Raw genomic sequence first — 19898 nt, 5'->3', positions numbered from 1 at the left:
GTTCCCTGTGGGTCTGCCTGGACCCCACTCTCCTGCCTTGGAAATGATTCCGACTCTGGTCCTAACATCCATTCTTGTTCCCTTTCACAAGCCTCTAAGAGCTGTTCTTTGCTGGCTGCTTTTTTCAAGTGTGAGATGAAACTTCCGTCTCCATTTTCTAGAACACTGTTTTTTTCAGAAACTTCAGTTTCCTTTAGATCATCAGATGAGGTTTGAAGGAAGGCACACGACTCGCTATGAATTTCTTCAGAAAAGGATCTAAGAGAAAGATCTGTTTTAGACATTTCTACATTTTGTTCCTGTACATGTTGGGCTTCCTTTTCTAAATAAACGGTATTTTCATCAATACTACTTTCCTGCACCTGGATTCTGTCAGAATACGCCGGACTAGAAGAAAGTTCTTTACTGGTTAATGCGTTGTTTTGCACTACTTCAGCAGCACCATGGGAATCAGATGCTAATGGTTCAGGGCCCAGAATTTCTTCTTTGTAATGTATTTCCTGCTGTTGCTTAGTTTCTTGTCCTTGGAGCTTCTTAGTTGGATCTTCTAAATGAGAGTACATTTGTTTTAGATCAAATACAAGGCACTCAGTATCAGTTGGCTCAGAAGCAGCGTGCTGGATTCTACAATAAGCTTCTGGCTGGCCACTATCCAACTTTTGGAATTTTACATCTGCACTTTCTCTTTGAGAGTGAAACTGCTTTAGGTCGAATGAAGGCGGTGCTTCTTGTTCAGCTTTCTCAGAGACTGCATGTTGATGTGTTGGACCCGTTTCTTTCTGTTGTTCACTCTCTTGTACTTCTAAGTCCTCTGGAATTGGAGCGGAAAGTAGCTTTAAATTCATTTCAATGTGAGAAGAGTCTAGTCCAGAGTCTGGAGACATTTCTTCTGCGTGGTACATATTTGTGTTTAGATTTCTTGACCTTGACTCTCTTTGCGTTAATGAAAAGTCTATGGCATCACTTTTTCTTTGAGGAGGATTAACAAATGATTTCCTAGTAGGTCTCTTTTCTAGAAATCCTTTTTCTGTACACTGCAGTTTTTCAAATGCAATAATTCGATGCTTCACCTTTTTGCCCAGGTAACGTCTCTCTTCACCAAGAGGTGCTTCATATACAGTGATAGGCAAGTCTTTTGTCTTGTAACTGTCAGAAGGTCTCTCAGACTGGACATTTGGTAAATAGTCACTTTGTGCATATTCTTGCACATTTGCCCATTCTGTTTCACCAAGTTTTCTAAAATCCTTTCTTACCTCTCTCCTAATATTAGCATTACTGAAATCATCAACAAATGGAAAGACAGTACCCTCTGCGTGGTGCAGTGCTTTCTCACTTACATGTTCTTCCCTCCCTTCATCCTGACATCGTATGAATTCAGCCCTCAGAGGCTGGTTCACTATTATAGATCTAGAAGCACCCTGCATAAACCTGGGTAGTCTTTCTCGAGAAAGTGTGCAGCACACCTGTTCTTTCCTGGGTATCTGTTTAGTTGTCTCAAAGCTTTGAAAGCACTCCTTTATAGAGTATTCTTTTATATTCAACTGGGGAACAAAAGGATCAACTGGGTAATTGTAAAAGTGCGCCCTTTCAGATGCTGCCCAAGTTTGTGCTTGCTGATCTCGGGAATAATGTACATCAGTTCCACCAATGTTTTCCAATTGACTGTATTCCCTGTAAGCGACAGGTTCCACTGATAAATCCAAAACACTCTCGGCAATTCCTGAATTATTTTCAGCAACACATTTATATTTTCCAGAATCTTGAGAATTAACATCAATAATAAATAATCTGTGGCTCCCATTAACTTCTTCAAACTGAAACTTCTGGTTTGGCTTTAAAAGGACTCCATTTTGAAACCACATTACAACTGGCTGAGGCTCACCAGATATTAAACATTCAAGTACTAGAGAGTCCCCTTCTCTACACCTGGCATGCTTTGGCATTTCTTCTAACATTCTTGGTGGCTCATTAGTAATATCAGATGAAAATTTGAATTTGTGTTTTGGTGACTGTACAGCTTGGCCTGGAGCCATTGCTTCAGGTCCCCTGTCCTCAGACTGAAACATTTCTCTCACCTCTTTATCCTGCTCTGGGGTGGGAGTAGCTGCTGTTACCTGAATTTCTACAGGAAAGGAAAGCAATTCTGCATCTGCAGAGGGAAGGCCCAGAGGGTTTGATTGCAACAGAGAGAAATTTTCTTGGCCTTCCTGACCCAAATGTGGGTAGATATCCTTCGCTTGGTCAAACACCAACGCCAGCTCCTCCTCTTCATCTGTGTAGTCATGGAGCACAGGGACCTTATAGGCTTCAACATAATGTCTTTGTTTTGCCTTCACTGTGAGGACAGCGGTTGTTTTCACTGTTCCATATTGGTTAAACAGCACACAAGTAATGGAACCTCTGTTTTGAAGATGAACAGAGGGGAAAGTTAACGTGGAATAGTTTTCCAGAGTTTGAGTGACAAAGCCTTGATTGCGTGGGATTGGTATATCATTGTTATACCACGTCACAATGGGTTGAGGGTATCCTTGAAAATGACAGACAAATTGACAGCTGTCACCTTCATACACTTCCTGAGACTCAATTTCTTGGAGAAATGAAGGCGGGCAACGTTGTGGATGCCTTTGGAAATAGCTTTCAAAGACTCTTGTGGTTTTCTCCTCTTGTTTAGTTTTGAATTCATCAACTTTTGTGGGAGCAGAGTACTGTGACTCTCTCAAATCATCCTTTGTGGTTCTTTCGCTCTCTCCATCTTCATTTGCTTGGATATTTACCTGAGTACCAAAAGATTCACTCACATATGGTATGCTAACTTGGGACACCTTTTCAGGAGTCTCATATATTTCTTCATGCTGACATGTATTAGGGATACATTCAGATGACTCTCCAATGGAAGTACTGGTCACTATTTCTCTAAACTCTCCTGATTGGGTATTTTCACTCACAAGAATCTCATCATATAATTGGTCTTCGGGTAGACTTTCTCTGAGAAGTGTTTCTTGGCTCACTCTTACTTCAGTCTGGAGAATTTCTTCATCAACAGTAGTTAGAAAGCTTGTGGGAGGCTCTCCAGGTTCCACGGTTTGATCCATTTGAGTAGGAAGAGCATGTGGCTTTTGGATAATATCTTCAGTTGAATAATCATCCTTATCCCTACTTTCAGCTAGATCAGACACAAACGAACTCTCCACTTCCTCTCTAGTGAGCAGGGTTTCCTGCTCACTAGCGTCACTTCCCAAAGTTCTTGCGCTTATCTCAGATGGCATTTCTAAAAGGGATACTTTCTTTTTCTCCATTAACATTTTCCTAGCCTCCCGTAAACGCTGCAACTTCATTTTGGTCTCCTCATCCAGGAAACTTTCACCTACGTTAAGCCATCCTCCTATGTCAGATTGATTTTCTAAATATTCTTCATCATACAAGAAATCTGTCTTCTTGCCAGGGCTCGCTGACTTAAAGTGTATCGTTCTCATCATTCCCACTTGTTCCACATCTTGTTTTTTGTTAAAGGGAGATCCAGTAAACCTCAGGTCAACCTTTAGCCTATCTTCTCGCCTAGCCACTAACGCCTCCATGTTTTCATGTGTCTGTTCTGCCCTTTTCAGAAACTCTAAATACTTCTCATCCTGCCCTTTCTGGATAACAAGCAATGATGCAGTTGATTCGGCAGACCCTTCGCTATTAACTGCTAATAACCTGTAACTCCCAGAATCTCTATCTTGGACCCTTTTAACCTCCAAGCTGGAAGAGTGATGATGTAAATCACTCTCAGTTTTTATTACCCGACGAAGACCTGTTGGGATAGGCCGATTATTATGAAACCAAGTTATTTCTGGAACTGGACAGGCAATTAAGCTACACATAAAAACAACAGGTTCCCCCTCTACAACATATTTAAATGTAAGTTTTTGGGTAAAAGAAGGCTTGAAATATTCTGGCCAGGAGCTTGTAGATGATATTCTGTGTGCATATCGTTTAGCAGTCATGGAGCTGTGGTCCAAGTCTTCAGAATCTGAAAAGGCATCACGTGTGTCCCTCTCTGAGGGTTCAGATTCCCCCTCAGAGAATAATTCTGGAAAAAAAATAAATTATAAGGTATTTTACTATTTTCCATTGTATTGGAAAAAGTTGAAAATAAATGAAATTGCAAAATAGGAAATGAAATAAAGTGCATGCTACAGATCTCACAAATCCATAAAAAAATTCACTCACCATATTTGTTCGAATAAACGCAACACCATGCTCTGTTTAAAAGATTCTGACACGAAAATCGTTCGTTGTCTGGTCTTTTCTTCAAACTGTTGAAATTTCTTCTTGAACAAGCAAAAATGAATTTCAAAAATAACATGTTCCTGTGCGTATTTGTTTTGAGAGCAGGACAACTTTGTTCTTTTGATGGCTAAGAGAAAAATCTTACCTGACTTGCAGAGAGTGGAATAAACGCCCTTTCTGATCCTTTTGATTATAAATTATTATTTTTGAGAATTAACTATTTGAACAAATATGCAAGTACTATAGCTATAAATTATTAGCTAAAATAAAATGAGAAGGCGTTTATTCGAACTAATACAGCCACAAAGTCACAATGTTATGCAAAGAAAAGCAGGCAAAAAGGATCCCATAGGCAGCTATCTGCAAGCCAGTGTAAGAGACATATCCATGTTAAAATGATCTGTGTGCATGAAGTGTAAACCGGAATTGGAATGTAATGTCTTCACACATCCTAAACACAGTAGCACTTCCATCAGAATTCATTCATGACATTGCATTCTGGGAATGACAGCTAGGATACTGTCGCCGAATTTAATTCACTGTGATTTTGAAAACAAACTACTTCATGATTTCATGCATTAAGATGACAACTTTTTATAATACACACTTTTAGAAATGGCTGCAAACATGAAGTTGAACGTGGCTGATAAATTTTAAATACAAGATCTCAAATTACCATACAACAAATTACTGTGAAATGCATGTAACCATCAGCATACTAAACCAGGCATGCAACATAGTAATATATACTCTAAGAGATATATTTGTACATCTATATCATTTTTCTCAATAATTCAAAGAAAAAGAAGGCTGCTCAAGGATTCTACTAATCCTTCAGAATTTGTACTTAAATCTCACATTCATTATCACAATACCTTTCATCTCCAGTTCCATCCCCTCATGCAAAAACGGTTCATGGGCTAAAATGCAAACACATATAAAGAGATTTTTAGTATTTAATTGTATACATTTTGGAGACAAATTCATGATCTATGTAATTAAAACTTTCTTCTTATACTAAGAAAAAACTGCATCTCCGAAATTCACCAAAAAGTTCATGCCACACAAGTCAATGAGCTGATGAAGTACTTGACAAGGTTCACGGGGAGATTTAAAACATTTTCATTTTAGATTTTCTATGGAATTTCCCACTTTTAGTCCCATAATTCCCCCATGCCTTTACATGCACTCAGAAAAGCAATCCACAAACTAAAGGAATATTCTTTCGTTAAAAAACATCCTGTTGACTAAGTACTTGCTAAGACATGAAATCACATTTGGAAGGGGCATGCACTTTTTCACTTGTTACTTTGAGATGAGGGCTATTCTCTCTGTAAAATTCAGCTTTCTGGCTCGTAAAATCTTTCATTTGAACCACTTTTCAAACTTCACATAAAGTCCAACTATGTATTAAGGAGCTGTACAAAGACTTTGACTCAATATTGCTTTTATTATAAAAGGAACAGGAACAGCTTTGGACACAATAATTTCCGGGAAGCTTCTCGGGACAAGTTAGTGCCCTGGTACCACTCTTGTTCTGCAGTCCATGAGGCTCTGTGTCTGCAGACTTGATTGCCTTGCTTCACTTCCTTGTGGTCTTTGGCATGGAGTTAATGACAAATTTGATATTTTCTTTGATGATTCTCTTTTGACTTCATGTGTTGTTTTAATTTGCGACTTATTGTTTTAATACTTTAGTGTCTGAACCAAGGGTAATTTTTTAACTGTTCTGGTTTGTGATTCTTTTGTTAGGTAAGAATAAATCTAGGAAAAGGTATAAATTAGCTGTGTTTATAAGAAGAAAACACATACTGAATGTAGAGAAGATGGAATGTCATTAGGATACAAAGAAAAAGTTTAGTCCCAAAACTAATATATCTGACATTCAAGCGCCATACCATGGCATTTTTTTTTTTTTTTGCAAGTGAATTGAAAGGCCTGAATTTCCTCCCATGCACAACAAAGCTAACTTTAAACTACACTGCTGCAGAAACTGTCATGGCTGTCACCTACAGGCCTCATAGACAACATCTCCAGATAAATGGTCTTGTGTGATTGCTGTGCTATCTAGCAGCTGCAGTGAAATTGAGAGCTAACTCCCAGCATGGTAGAGTTTTCCATCTCATTTATACAACTGACCTCCATTCATAAGACACTCCCTTTGTTAGTTATAGAAAAAGAACCAGAGATAGCTACAGAACATAATTTGAGATTACAAAAGAAAAAGGTCTCTTTGGTGAGTGGGTGTTGTAGATGCATTAAATGAATCACAGAGCTCGATTCCTTCTGCTGGGCAGGAACAAAGACTATTACATCAAAACATAACTGCAGAGATGGCTGGTCACATAGATAGCAAGGAGCTATCCCTTGCTTGTCTCTGACACCTTAACAATAATATGGCCAGGGTCAGGGAGAAACTTCAGGCCATGTCCACAGACTCCTGGAGAGGTCCGAACTTCTTTCACTATGAGACTCAGTGAAAACTCATTTGCCCACAGACCCACAATGCCAGCCTCTAGTACCTGAAGAATACTTTCCTTGTTCCATGAGTATGAAAGAAAAAAGCCCATGGATGCGAGGAAGAAGTCATCGCTTTCCCAGGTATTCCAGTGTTGCTCCATTCCAGACAGAATGGAGAACTAAGCATAATCACAGCAAAAATAATGATCTTCCTACAACAAAATTTTATAATTCCAGGAGGGACTAAAGTTGGAAAAGGAGCATCATTTATTAAGAAATACCTAGAGGCTACTAATTTTGGTCCAGACAGAGTCTTATTATTTTCAGTGCCCAATTTACTATTTTCATGGCTTCCTTAAAACTGCTAGGGCTGAAAATAAACGGTAGGTAAGAATTGAGTCCCTTACTGTTGAAACAATAAAATTTATATTTAGCACAGTGTCAGGTACAGTAACAAGTACTAAGTACTTGGTGAACAAAACATTTTAACCTTTGGTACACGATCTAGAAGGCACATTTGGTAAATATTAGAAAAAAAAAGTAGCACAAATGAAATAAACCTTAATTCTCTGAACCAAGATTCAAAAGAAATTTTCTGAGTCCAGACCAGAACCTTAGCTTTTCATGATGAGTTTGACCAATGACCTGGCTGGCTATCATTAATCATTTATGAACAGAGCGCTAACTGGAGATATTCTGATTAATATATCCATTGTTTTAATTTGTATGGCAGAGAAACTACACGAAGTGAAGAAGATGAAATGAAGCAAGTCACAGCCAAAAATCAAACAGCCACCTTCTATGCTTAGCACTGCTGACATTGTCTTCTCTCCATGGTCACTGTGGATGGTTCACCTGGCTAGTCCTCAGTCTGAATATGAGCTATGACATTGAATATTTGGAGATGGCTTCACTCTCTGATTCCTCCATCTTTGCACCTTCGTGAGTCCAGGTTACATCAGTGGAGAGTTCATCTTCTAAAACGCAGAGGAACTGAGCAGTGTTGCTGTACCATATGGTGAGCTCCTGGAGAGGCAGGAGAATCTTCGGTGCATCACACACTGATTCTTCAGCACATTTCTCAGAAACCTAAGTGTTTCCTGCAATTTCTGAAAAGGGCACGGTGTGGCACAACTCCTATCTCGAATAGCTATGTGGGTGGAACTTTGAGACACTCTTAAAACCTGCACTTTATATTCATATGATGATCTTTGAAACGACTTAATTTCCTTTAGAGATATCCTGCTCTCCTCCTTAGTGAATGAGGAATCTGCCACTGCCTGGGGCTTGGTGGGCTCTCTTCTATCTTTCCCAGGACCTTGCCTATTTAGAGTTTGCACTGTATAATCAAGTGACAAAAAGAAGAAAAGATGATTCAGATGTAAGCTTTGTCACTTGGCTATGTTAGTAACATAAAATGGCACAGAAGATGAAGATGAAAGACATCATCGTCATGTGGAAGCAGCATGCCAGGTGCAGCATGCTCTAGGATGTCAGGAAGTTCATTCCCAGTGACCCAGAGATGAGTGAGTGGTGAAGCCTCTCGCGGATGCCATGCTGTCTCTGGTTCCTTCCTTCTGGTGCCACTGCAGCCATCTAGAGTGATATAAGCTCAATCTCACCCCACCCCATCTTTTAGTTGAATATATTTGGGATACCACTTGCCCTCTGTCCATCACATACTTTATAAACAATATACAGAAAGTAGGTCATTTAGCAATGTAATGTTGCTTAGAAAAGTAAAACAAAACAGAAACAAAACCTAAGCAAAGTTGGTCCCTAACAAATCGATATAACACACAGAACACATACTTCAGTTAGATTTAAAGTACAGGGGTTAACTCGCAATTGAGGGCTTGGGGGTACTTTCTGGGTGTTACTCTATTAGTGAAATTATGAGCAGACCACAGTTCGCATGAAACAAACAGCTGAGACTTTCATTAGTCAAAGTGGGGCAAGGCCATATGCAGCAAACCAGACCTTGAAGCAAGAAGGGCTTTACCTTTCGGAGTCACTGTGAGTGTAGCTGCACAAGTGGCTTCCCCAGCACTATTGGCTGCTTTGCAACAGTATTGCCCAGCATGCTCTGAATAAGCGTCAACTATAAGCATTAAAGCCATGCCTGTGGACTCCTCAAAATGGAAAACTACATCTTTTGTTGGCAGAATTGGTTGCTGGTTATGAAACCATTGGATTTCTGGCTTGGGAATTCCAGAAACCCTTGCATGAAAACTGACTGTCTCCCCGCTGTGCACCCTGAGGCTGGAGAGAGGCTGGATGAAGATGGGCTTTTGGCCAAGGGACTCCTTCTTAAATGAAACTGCTGAAGAGACATGCCATTGGGAGTTTGATGTAACTTCTTCAAATTTGCTAAATCCTGAAAAGAAGCACGCCAGTGTTTAATGTCTTACCCTACATTGAAACCAGAACTCATCTGGAGTTGTCTACAGATGTGTCACAAATTTCAGTGATGGACTTGAATCCAGTTCAATCACAATGCCTTTCTATTGTTTGTCAAGACAAATTTGAAATCACATTCCATTTCCCAGGCGAGCAAGGTGAGACACAAATGGGCTTAGAAACATCATGAAGGCAATAGAGGAGTATACAATGGTTCGGGGATTCTTTCCTCCCCTGGTTGTAAAACCAGGTTTTCTGTTTTATAATCTACTTTAAATTTATTGTCAAGAAAACATCTAATTCTAGCAAATTTAACTTAAGATGGAAAATTAGGAAGTTTCCCTAAGTCCTGTGTATATGTGCTTACTTAATGCTAAATAGATTATATTCATTCAGAAAAAAAAAAAAAAGCCTGACTCTCTAAAAATATTGCTACTGAATCAAAATGCCCCTTGCTAATGAGGAAGTGCTTCTGATTACAATTCAAGAGCCTCAACCAACAAATATGTCAAACAAAAGATAGAGAATACATCTAGATGTGAATGACCTGAATCATCCTGCACATTCATAATTATGTCAACATCCTGGAGGATGATAACACTCAGACTTCTTTAAAAAACATGATCTTCATCCTGGCAAACAAGATCACAATCTATTTCTCCAGCATACTTTTCCCCCTTTGGATCTACACTGATCAGGAGGCACAAAAGCCAGCGAGGACAGCAATACATTATAAACAGTATGGAGAAAAAGCAGGTTGATAACGAGAAGGGGCCAATGACAAGTGAGAACATTGCCTATAGCATGGAAAGCATTAGTTGCATGAAAAGCTAATGGTAGAACTGACGATGATTTGCGTGGTATCTTTAGCAATTGTTACTGATAGTGTGAGTTTAACTCCATATTTAAGTGTGGTTCTCAAAGTCATTTTACTCTACCTTGCAGTCTCAAGTTGGCTGTGCTTGACACTTGGCCGACAGCATTACTAGCAACAAAAGTGTAAGTTCCTTCATCTTCTGGGTAGGCCTCAGCAATCTCCAGTTGGTACGTGTCTTCAAACTGAGTCATTCTAAAGAACCGAGATGGCTTGATTTTCTTGTCTTTACTGTACCAAGACACTTTGAGGTCTGTACCACAAAACAACAAGAACAACAAAGATATTTAAATCACACAAGCAAGTGGATGTTTTTATTTACCTGCAAACACAATGTTAATTACATTAGTGAGCGCATTTCGTATATGTCATAATAATATTATATTTTCTTGGGGATGTTGTATCTGCTATATTATTTCCTTTCATCTAGAAAAATCCAACTTATTCTTTTTTCAGGCTGGTTGTAATGTTTAAAATGATGGAATTTTAGCTATATTCTCTACTCGTGGCATTTGCGCATCATCTGGTGGAAGCAGGAATAAAATTTCGAGATATTTAACAATGAGAAACAGATAGTTCTGAGAAATGGTGGTCATGAAGAGTTTGGTCTGAGACTGTGGTGACTCTCCTCTTACATCCTGTGGGACAGGATGTAACTTAATTGCCACTTCAGGTCTGCAGAAAGATCAGTCAAAAAGCGAGCTTATGAGTGCAATATTCTACAAGGTCGAAACCAGACACCTACGAAGGGGAAAGAAAACAATCTCTGCTTTTTCATGACCAAAGAGTGGGTGTCATAAGTCTTCATCACAGATTTATCTACAGCCCAATAATTGTGCAGAAGATAATCTTAATCTTGAGGGAGACTTGTGGAATTTAAACATCTTAGGTACCAATCAATCTTTTCCAAAGTAGCTGCTATAATAAATTATAAAATACCTATTTCCATTCAAATATTAGGAAATAAACATCCAAATCAAGGATAAAATGATGCGCTATTACATTGTCATAGATTAAGATAATGTAAACTTTAAATTTTAATTTAACTTTAACTTTAAATTATAATTTCCAATATCAGAGCCATTTTGTTTTTGGAGAATAGTCATTATACCACTTCCTTATCTTGATATCATCCATGGGAATATTCTAAATGGCCAATCACTAACATCTGTTTGCATTTTAGCACCAATATTAGTCTATGAACTTTACCCTTCTTCCCTTGGGAGTGGTTGTTTATAAATTATAGGTTCTCCTATTAAAGAAACAAATCTCCTTTCCTTAGGCAGCAGGGTACAGAAGAAAATTTGCCATCCCTGTGACCTTAGCTGACTCACTGAATCTCTCTGGATCAAGAGAGATTATAAAATGGTGTGCATACAATTCATGAAATTTTCATTGTATAAAATTGCTGTAAGAATTTAATGACATAATACATGGGAAAGGGTTTTATAAGCCGCTGGCTTGAGTCACTCATTAATGAATGTCTAATATCACAGAAGGAGTCAGCAGGGTCTTCAGACATGCCAGAAGACAGGGCTCCTCTGCCTTCTGTTACTGCACTTGGTCCCTAATCTTGTTTATTCCAGCTCCTTACTACGCCTCCATTCTACCCCCTTCATCTCTCTCCAAACTCCCCTTGCTGAAGGCTTTGCCAACACTACTTTAATAGTCTCTTCTCCAGCCCCGACTTCCCATCTCACCTACCACACCTGTCCATTCTTCCTAAAAAAACACATCTGAACATGTAACCTGAGGGCTTAAAAATTCTCACTGCATCTTCCATATAAGCAAGATACATTTCAAAATCCTAAGCATGGAAAACTGAACACTTTCATATCTGCCCTTTGCCTTCTTTTTCTAGCCTTCTCTCCCACTAACGACGTTAGTTTCCCACCAGACTTAAACCACACATCGCTCTCAGCACCTGAAGTGTTCTCAAAAGCGTGTGTGCCTTTGGGCATGTGTTCTGTCTGGAATGTCACTGTGCTTGGTAATCTTATTTCTCCCTCAATTCTCAGCTCATTTATCTTTCTGTGATTCTCTAAGACAGAGAACACTGAGTACATGGTCCTGTTACAGAACTTGGCATCTGCTTGTACAAATGCATCTCTTCACCTACACACCGAGCTCATAGAGAACAAGAGCCAAGTCTGTACTGGGATGTAGTGTAATGTCTTCATAGCTGGGAAGCAGTTAAGTGTTGGTAGGAAAAAACATGGAAAGATGAATAAACGAACAATCGCCATATACCAGCCCTAGAAAATTATTTACCACTTTGTTTAGCTCTGTCACTCCGTAAGCCTGCAAACAATACTAACTAATCCCCTGTAGACTAAACCCTAGCAAGAAGCTAGCTTTATAAGCAGTTGTAAATTTCTACTTGTCTAGCTTGCTTATCAACCAGTAGGGGTCACCAGAGACCTTCAACAGACAACATTTTCACTATTAGACACTCATCACCCAATTGTTAGACTGTTTCCTGCTTCAGAAAGGACCATGTTCCTAAAAATATGGGACTAGGGGTTTAGAGGACTCATTTTTCTTTAATTCATTGAAAGCAAATCTTGTTTCAATGACCCAGGCACTACTTGGTCATAGCAAATTGTGTAAGTATTTTCAATCCCAGTGAATCAAACTATATGATTAGATAAGCTTTAGAAAGGATATTTTAATTCATAAATTTCTGTCATATGGAAAAAATAAACATGGTTACAAGACAGTGCTGATACCTCTATATGTTTATTAATATTAACATACAGGAAGTTAGTGGTTTCATGAATTTATAAAGCCTATTCAAGCATTAAAAGACATCAGTCACATAGAAAAGGTAGAGAATTTTCCTCTTACTACCCAAATCAGTCTTGTAGAAGGCTTAAAACATATTTTGCGGGGCCAGCATTGTGGCATAGTGGGTTAAGCTGCCATGTGCGATACTGGCATCCCAGATGGGTACCAGTTCAAGTCCCAGCTGTTCCATTTCCTATCCAGCTCCCTGCTAACATTCCTGGGAAAGCAGCAAAAGATGGCCCAATTGCTTGGGCCCTTGTCACCCATGTGGGAGACCTGGAAGAAACTCGTGGCTCCTGGCTTTGGCCTGGCTCACCCCCCGGGTATTGTGGCCATTTGGGGAGTGAACTGGCAGACAGAAAATCTCTCTCTCCCTCTCTCTCTGTAACTCTGCCTTTCAAATAAATAAAACAGATCCATCTATCTATCAATCTATCTAGCAACATTTTAAAGACAAAATATGATTCATAAACTAAAAATATTATACAAATTTAATTCAGACAACTATCATCACTTTGAATGACATATGTAATAGGTTAATATGAAAAATTTGTTCCAAAATTTAATTGAATACATAAATTATTTAGTGTCTCTTTAGCAAATTTAATTTTTATTGCATTGGTATGCTATTAATGCATGAATCCTCAGATACGGATATTTAGTATTTCTCAAACAATATGTCCCAGAGTCTGTGATATTTGTCTATGTTGCTCATCCAATATTAGACTTTGATGTTTATATAATTCCTCCCTATGGCTATAGGAAAATGGATGTATTCACCACTCATCACTTGCATGCCTATAGGTGCCTTATACACATTATGTCTTTTAATTATACTCCTAAAATTAGAAATTGCAGTGACAAAACTATAATTATTATTAGACTAATTATAATAGCATCTACATGTATTTCAAAAGAAGAATCCATTTATATTTATGGTATCATTCATTTTATTGATAATGCTATTTGAAAGGTATACTCCTTTGGAAGCAATATATCATACTGGTTCAAAGGAGGAGTTTTATGGTCAAAGAGGCTGGGTTTGAATCTTGGCTCCCATTATGACCTTAGGCAAATGTGTGATTTTTCTGGTTCTCTTTCATTCTTTCTTCATGTAATCCTGGAATAACATCTGTGGGTCATTTGGTTTCCAGATCATCATCTCTTATCCAAGAGAAGGGAACATTAGGTTAGAAGATCAAATGAAATACTAACTTATTTAGGAAAAGAGCTCTTGCCCCTGGAAAGGTAGAGATTGGGGTACAAACTACTGGGACAAGCATGAGAAAACAGTAAAACTCATGAAAGCAAAGTGCTGTGAGACCTGAGCAGATCCAAGCACTGAGAATTTTCCTTTGATGATTGCATACAAAATCCAAGAAAAGAAGGGGGTGATTTTCAGTTGGGATAGATTCCATTTATCATTTGATTTATCTTGTCTGTATCTGAAATCAGTCTCAAATCAAAATTGGCCTGAAATGGCTCTTCCTATGTGATCTCACCCTAACTAGATCAAGCTCCTGAAGTGGGGAGAAGGCTGGTAGTTTCACAAAGCCTGCCCCAATCAGAAATGGTAGCAGCTACCTCTGACAAAGAGATTACTATATAATGAGCATGTGCTACCTGCTGACTTGGGTTACCTAAAAACAATAACTGATAATAATCTTAAATGTTTGGTATTAGTCATTTAACAATCATTCATTTATCCAGCCAACAATTATTTATTTTGTACCTACTTTGTGCCAGGGGGCTATACCAGGACAAGAATCCACTCTAGCTCTCATGAGTTGCCTTCTAGTAGCTATTGTTTTCCAGGGACCAGGTTCTACATACTCAAACAGAATTCCCTTTATTGTGAAATACACATTCTAATAATGCATTCAAAGACAATGAAAGAGAACCAGAGAAATCATACACTTGTTTAAGGTCACACATTAGAGGCAAGATTCAAACCCTTTGACTGCTACAGGATAGTATTGGCTTCCAAAGAGTACATACATCCTTCATGCAGCAATGTCATCAATGTAAATGGGCCCTTCTTTTGAAACATATGTAGGTACTACTATAACTAATCTAGTAACGATTGTAGTTTTTGTCACTGTTATTTCTCAATCAACATATAAAAGTGCAGTTCTAATAAGTGGAAAAATGGCTTTTGTGAAGATTAATGGAGAATACTGATCTCATTTTTCATTGTCATTAAAATTTATCAATTTAATCAGTTTTGAGGATACAAAATAGTAGTGTAAATCACTAGTCTACTTCTTAAATAATTAAAGCTAGTCTTCTGCTAAATGCCCACTAGTTTTCGAGGTGTGCATAAGAGATCTTGGTGACAGAAGAAGAGGGGAGAGAACTTTGCGCACACATCATTCTCTGTAAATATTAGCACTGGTGCTCTTTGTTCATAAACATACCTGTTCCAGAAACTCTGCACTGAAAACGGGCTGGCTGTCCTTCATAAGTAACTGTGTCCTGAAGAGGAGTGATGATGGCAGGAGGGTAAACCGGCATTTCCTGATCTGGAGACACAATTTCTGGAACTAAAGAGACCAGAACATTTGTCATGATTAAGTCACCACACAGACCTCACAGAGGGGAGCGTGTGGATCTATCTTAATTTACTTTGCAGCTGAGTGCTTTCAAAGTTGGATAGCAATCAACTGTTATGAGCTCAAAATTGTATTTATAAACACAGCAGAGAGAGCACAAAGATTGGCTGCTTAGGTTTTGTCTTCAGATGCGAAGTAGCCAGGCATCCCTACCTTCCACGGAAAGTGAAGCTGAGGTTGTAGCAACCCCATAGTCGTTCTTGGCTTCACAGGTATAGACAGCCGCATCCTCTGGGAAGGCTTCAATCAGCAAAAGCGTGTATTCTTGCCCATCATGAAGAAATTTGCACTTGAAGCCAGTGGAAAGCAGCTGCTCCTCCTTGTACCAGGAAATTTTGGGTTGTGGTCTGCCAGATATCACGGCACAGAAGCGGGCAGGCTTGCCAGACTGCACAGTAACAGGCTGGAGCTCCTGCAGAACTTGAGGTGGTTCAGGAGCTGGAAGTAAATGACAGCAAACAGCCCATGGAAAAAGTGTCAAGACTCAGGAAGGCACACCAAAACTGTCACTGGCTGCTTGTGTGCCCAGAACCAAAACTTTGGAACTGTGGTATCTTTATTTGCCTCGGAATATGAAACATTCTTTGTTCTGCATAGGAAGAAAACATTTGGAATTTCATCTCTAAAAAGAAGAAACAGCTTCAGAGAGATATTTTTGATACTGTAGGGGGTGCTGAGGGGTGGAGTCCCTCAATATAACGTGATCACCCTGGTTCCTGATTGGGGAAGGGGTGTAGCAACGAGTATTAGCAAGCATTCTAGAACTGCTCCCAAAAGATGCCAATTTTTAAGTCATTTGATCGAATCATGTGCTGAAAAGGGTCATCCCACCCATGTTGGTTTGCTTTGCAAGTATTTGTGTCTATGTCACAGTCATTTCATCTTATACAGGTGCCAGTGAAATGCAATCAGTAAGTATTGAATGAATGAATGAATATTATTTTAGATCTAGTTGAATGCAATTAGGTAGAGTTAACAAAATTCAGGTTTCCTGTTATGCTAATTAAGGCATATTCTTAGTGTTGCTAGGAGTGAGGGGCCTGGGTAGTTCCTGGAACTGAGAAATGGGGAGAGAGAACTCCCTTTACTGTGCTTCAGTCTCTCTACCTCTAATATGGAGACCACAACTAGACATCAGGACCATTTGGTCCTCTAGAGATCTAGAGAAATTTGGCAATATGGCTCATCTTCGTGACTCATGAGATAAGCACTAGTATTCCAGAATCTGCTTCCAAGGCATTTTGTTCAGAGATATGGCCCAGGGTGAGGGCAGGGATGGAGGATCTGTTTGTGTCCATGTAACCAGGTTGCAGTCATACACAGGTTACTCTTAAAATCAGCTCTAGGGTTTTGAATGAGAAAAGCAAAGGTTTAGTGGTGCTTCTCTGAGGACTGCCATCAAGCTCCTCAGAGTGCTTGGTACCATGTGGATTCCTGCCCCAAAGGGTCCCTGGTCTTACAGCTGGAGGCAGAGAGGACCTAGCTGCGGGAGAGGACCTTCCCTTTGGCTCTCTATGATCCTCATGGTCTCAAAGAGGACTTCTGTTTTCTCCCAGCCACTCCATACAACAGGCTGAAAATGCTCCAATCTTTGGTAGCCTGCTAGCACTGAAGCAGTTAGGGTGGAAGAGAGTTTAATGCGGTATCTGAAAATCAATTTGGGTTATATTATAATTGGCATGAAATAGATGCTCAGTAGTATTAATGAACCAAATGAGGATCTGGCCATCAGAAGCTTTATGGAAGTGACATCTCAATAGCCCTTTTACCAGCTGCCCTCTGTTTTCCACAGGTACAATGTGAAAATCAATGTAGCTGAAACTGCATGCCTGGAGTTCTATAGAAATTGTCCAGAATGATCGGAACGTTAGTGACTTCAAAGGGAGGATCATTCCAGGTGGATTTGCAAAATGTGTTCAAATCTCTACCAACGTACCATTGACATAGAGAGTAACAGAACTTCTGTTCCTTCCAGCCACAAAGGTGTATTCGCCTGCATCACTATGTCTTGTCTCTGAAATAAACATCCGGTGGATTCTTCTTTCCACTGTGTATTGGTATCGCTCTTGAATTTGGAAATTGATCTCAATGCCGTCTTTATACCAGTGGGCATCAACATCATCTTCATTGACCTCAAACTCAACAACAGCCCGCTGTTTCTCAATAACCTGTTGGTGGAACGACAAAAAACAGAGCTGAGGCTCTGGCTTCCTTTCAGTTAATGCAATTGCTAAAACTGCTCCTTGGAGGAGCATGCAAAATTTACAGATTAGGGCACAATACATTAGCTGATGATGGCATATTCTACTTTTTCCTGCCCAGTCTTAGACAAATGGTATTCAGACTTCTCTCATAGAGAATCATGCTTATCTTTGCACTAAAGAGGGAGATTCCCCAAAGACACAATCATTTTATCTTTAAATGTTGTTTCTTAACAAAACCAGAAATAATTGGGGCTTTTAATAATTTATAGAGGTCTTTCAAGTTACTGTTCAGTTTGACTTTTTGTGATAAGAACAACAACTTTGTGGGCTAGGGAAGAAATATTATGCTCATTTTAAAAGTAAGAAAACTGAAGTTCAGAACTGGGGAGTAAGGGATAGAAGACATAATCAGATTAGTCGAGTCCTTGGTGAAAGCTTTTTTTTTTTTTTTTTTTTTTTTTTTTTTGCCCAGGTTTAAGGCCTCTAAGCCAGGTTTTCTCTGGCTGATGAGCTAGATAAGGAAACTGTACTCAAAAGGTATTTCTCTGAGCATGTTCCCTCCATTGTATCGTTCAAGAAGACCAGCACCCATGCTCCACAAAATGTAGTAGACAGTGAGGGTGTTCGCTCAGCATTCTTGGTAGGAACCTGGTGTTGCTCAGACTGGCCTTCTTCTTAACCCTCACAGGAAGTGTTTTTGGCCATGAAGTCCCTGCACACTTGTCTGTCTCTCCATGCATAGGAATCTAATGAGAAAATGCCGCTTTGTTCTAAGTGTCCTTAATTCTAACTGATGTATGCATATCACAATTCAAACTTCAGTTCTTTTCTAGTTGGGGCTGCTTGGCAAGTAGTCATTTACTAGACAGTGAAATTTCTACAGCAGCTTTAATTAAAGTATTTAGACAGCTAGGATGTACACACTTACTCCTTAAGTGAGTGGAAACTGACTAAATTGATGTCAGCAGAAGAGTATAAGCCAGAAGGGATGAACTGATTTAATTCCTTAAACAACTGTGGTAAGGAAACGTGAAAGTCAAAACTCAAAACATAAACTATGGATTAGGGACTAATGATGATTTCTCAAAAAATTCAGTATGCAGACAATACCTGAACCTCCTTTTTAATACTTCGAATGCGAACATCTCTGCCCTCTACAATGAGGTTAGCGGTTGACATGTTTCCTCCAGCCACCACTGTATACTTCCCAGCATCAGACATCCGTGTGGATGGGATCAGAAGGCGGTGGACGTATTTCTCCTTTTGGATTTTTATTCTATGGGTGAGATGGAAACAGGAGTTTAGTGTATGATGATCCAAAGGAAACTGAGAATTCCTGCAGGGTACAAGATAAGCACACTGACCTGTCTGCAATCTGCAGCTCCTGGCCATCTTTCATCCACTGCACAGTGATGTCAGGTTCAGAGACTTCACATTCAAACATGGCTCGCTTCTTCTCAAGAACTTTAATGTCTTTAATGTGTTTTCGGAATTCTATGTGACGAGCTGGAAGACAGTATGTAAAACATTCACTGACTACTTGACTGATATACAACTCATATTATGTACAATTTACCCATTTAAAGAAAATAATTCAATGGTTTTCAGTGCATTCGGAGTGGGTCAGAACCCACCATAATTTTATAACATTCTCTTTTTTCTTAAGAGAAACCATGTACCCCTTAGTCAAATTCCTAGACACTTCCTATTGTCTCCTCCCACATTTAGACAACCACCAATTCATGTCTGTATAGATTCGTATACTCTAAACATTTCAGATAAATGGAATACAACAATATAATGTCCTTTGTGGCTTTCTTTTTTTTCTGTAGCATAAAGTTTTCAGGGTTCATGCATGTTGTATCATGTATCAGTACTTCCTTTTTATTTTTGAATAATATCCCATTGTATCTTTATGCCACAATTCATCAGTTCATGCAGTAACATTTTATATAGTATGTCATCAATGGACATGGCATTTATGAAGCCATACCTTCCACATAAAGCGTGGCTGTTGATGTTGCTTTTCCAGCCACAAAGGTGTAGTCAGCAGCATCCCCAAAGTGAACATTCCTGATGTTCAGTGAGTGTGTGAGCTTTTTGGTTCGCATCTGGCACCTGTCAGTTGATTTGATTTCCACACCATTCTTTAGCCATTTGTAAGAGATGCCTTCATAGTTCACTGTCACCTCAAAGGTAATAGTATCTTTTTCCTCAGCATTGATATCCTTCAGCATGGATGTTATCATGATTGCTGCAAAGAGGGAGAGGAAAAACACATGAAGGGAC

At 39.2% G+C, this 19898-nt stretch overlaps 1 protein-coding gene and 1 pseudogene across 50 annotated transcripts in view; both read right to left on the bottom strand.

The window, feature by feature from the left end:
• The window catches only part of TTN (titin), a 272404-nt gene that overhangs the window by 213414 nt on the left and 39092 nt on the right, over window positions 1-19898 (bottom strand). For all 50 annotated transcript variants that reach the window (XM_070070523.2, XM_070070550.2, XM_070070524.2 and 47 more), the window contains 8 exons: window positions 19603-19863; window positions 18974-19115; window positions 18720-18885; window positions 17342-17573; window positions 15559-15843; window positions 15211-15336; window positions 10071-10259; window positions 5148-5192 (listed from right to left, as the gene is read on the bottom strand). In XM_070070523.2, coding sequence (XP_069926624.2) covers window positions 5148-5192; window positions 10071-10259; window positions 15211-15336; window positions 15559-15843; window positions 17342-17573; window positions 18720-18885; window positions 18974-19115; window positions 19603-19863 — 1446 coding nt within the window. The remainder of the gene's footprint in view (window positions 1-5147; window positions 5193-10070; window positions 10260-15210; window positions 15337-15558; window positions 15844-17341; window positions 17574-18719; window positions 18886-18973; window positions 19116-19602; window positions 19864-19898) is intronic.
• On the bottom strand, window positions 7224-8328 carry LOC138849128 (uncharacterized; annotated as a pseudogene).

Source organism: Oryctolagus cuniculus, chromosome 3 (genome assembly GCF_051225735.1).
Source record: "Oryctolagus cuniculus isolate XC-2025 breed Fujian yellow rabbit chromosome 3, ASM5122573v1, whole genome shotgun sequence".
NCBI classification, from domain to species: domain Eukaryota; kingdom Metazoa; phylum Chordata; class Mammalia; order Lagomorpha; family Leporidae; genus Oryctolagus; species Oryctolagus cuniculus.
The sequence above is the reverse complement of the archived record's forward strand: the minus strand, read 5'-3'. Positions and strand labels throughout refer to the sequence as shown.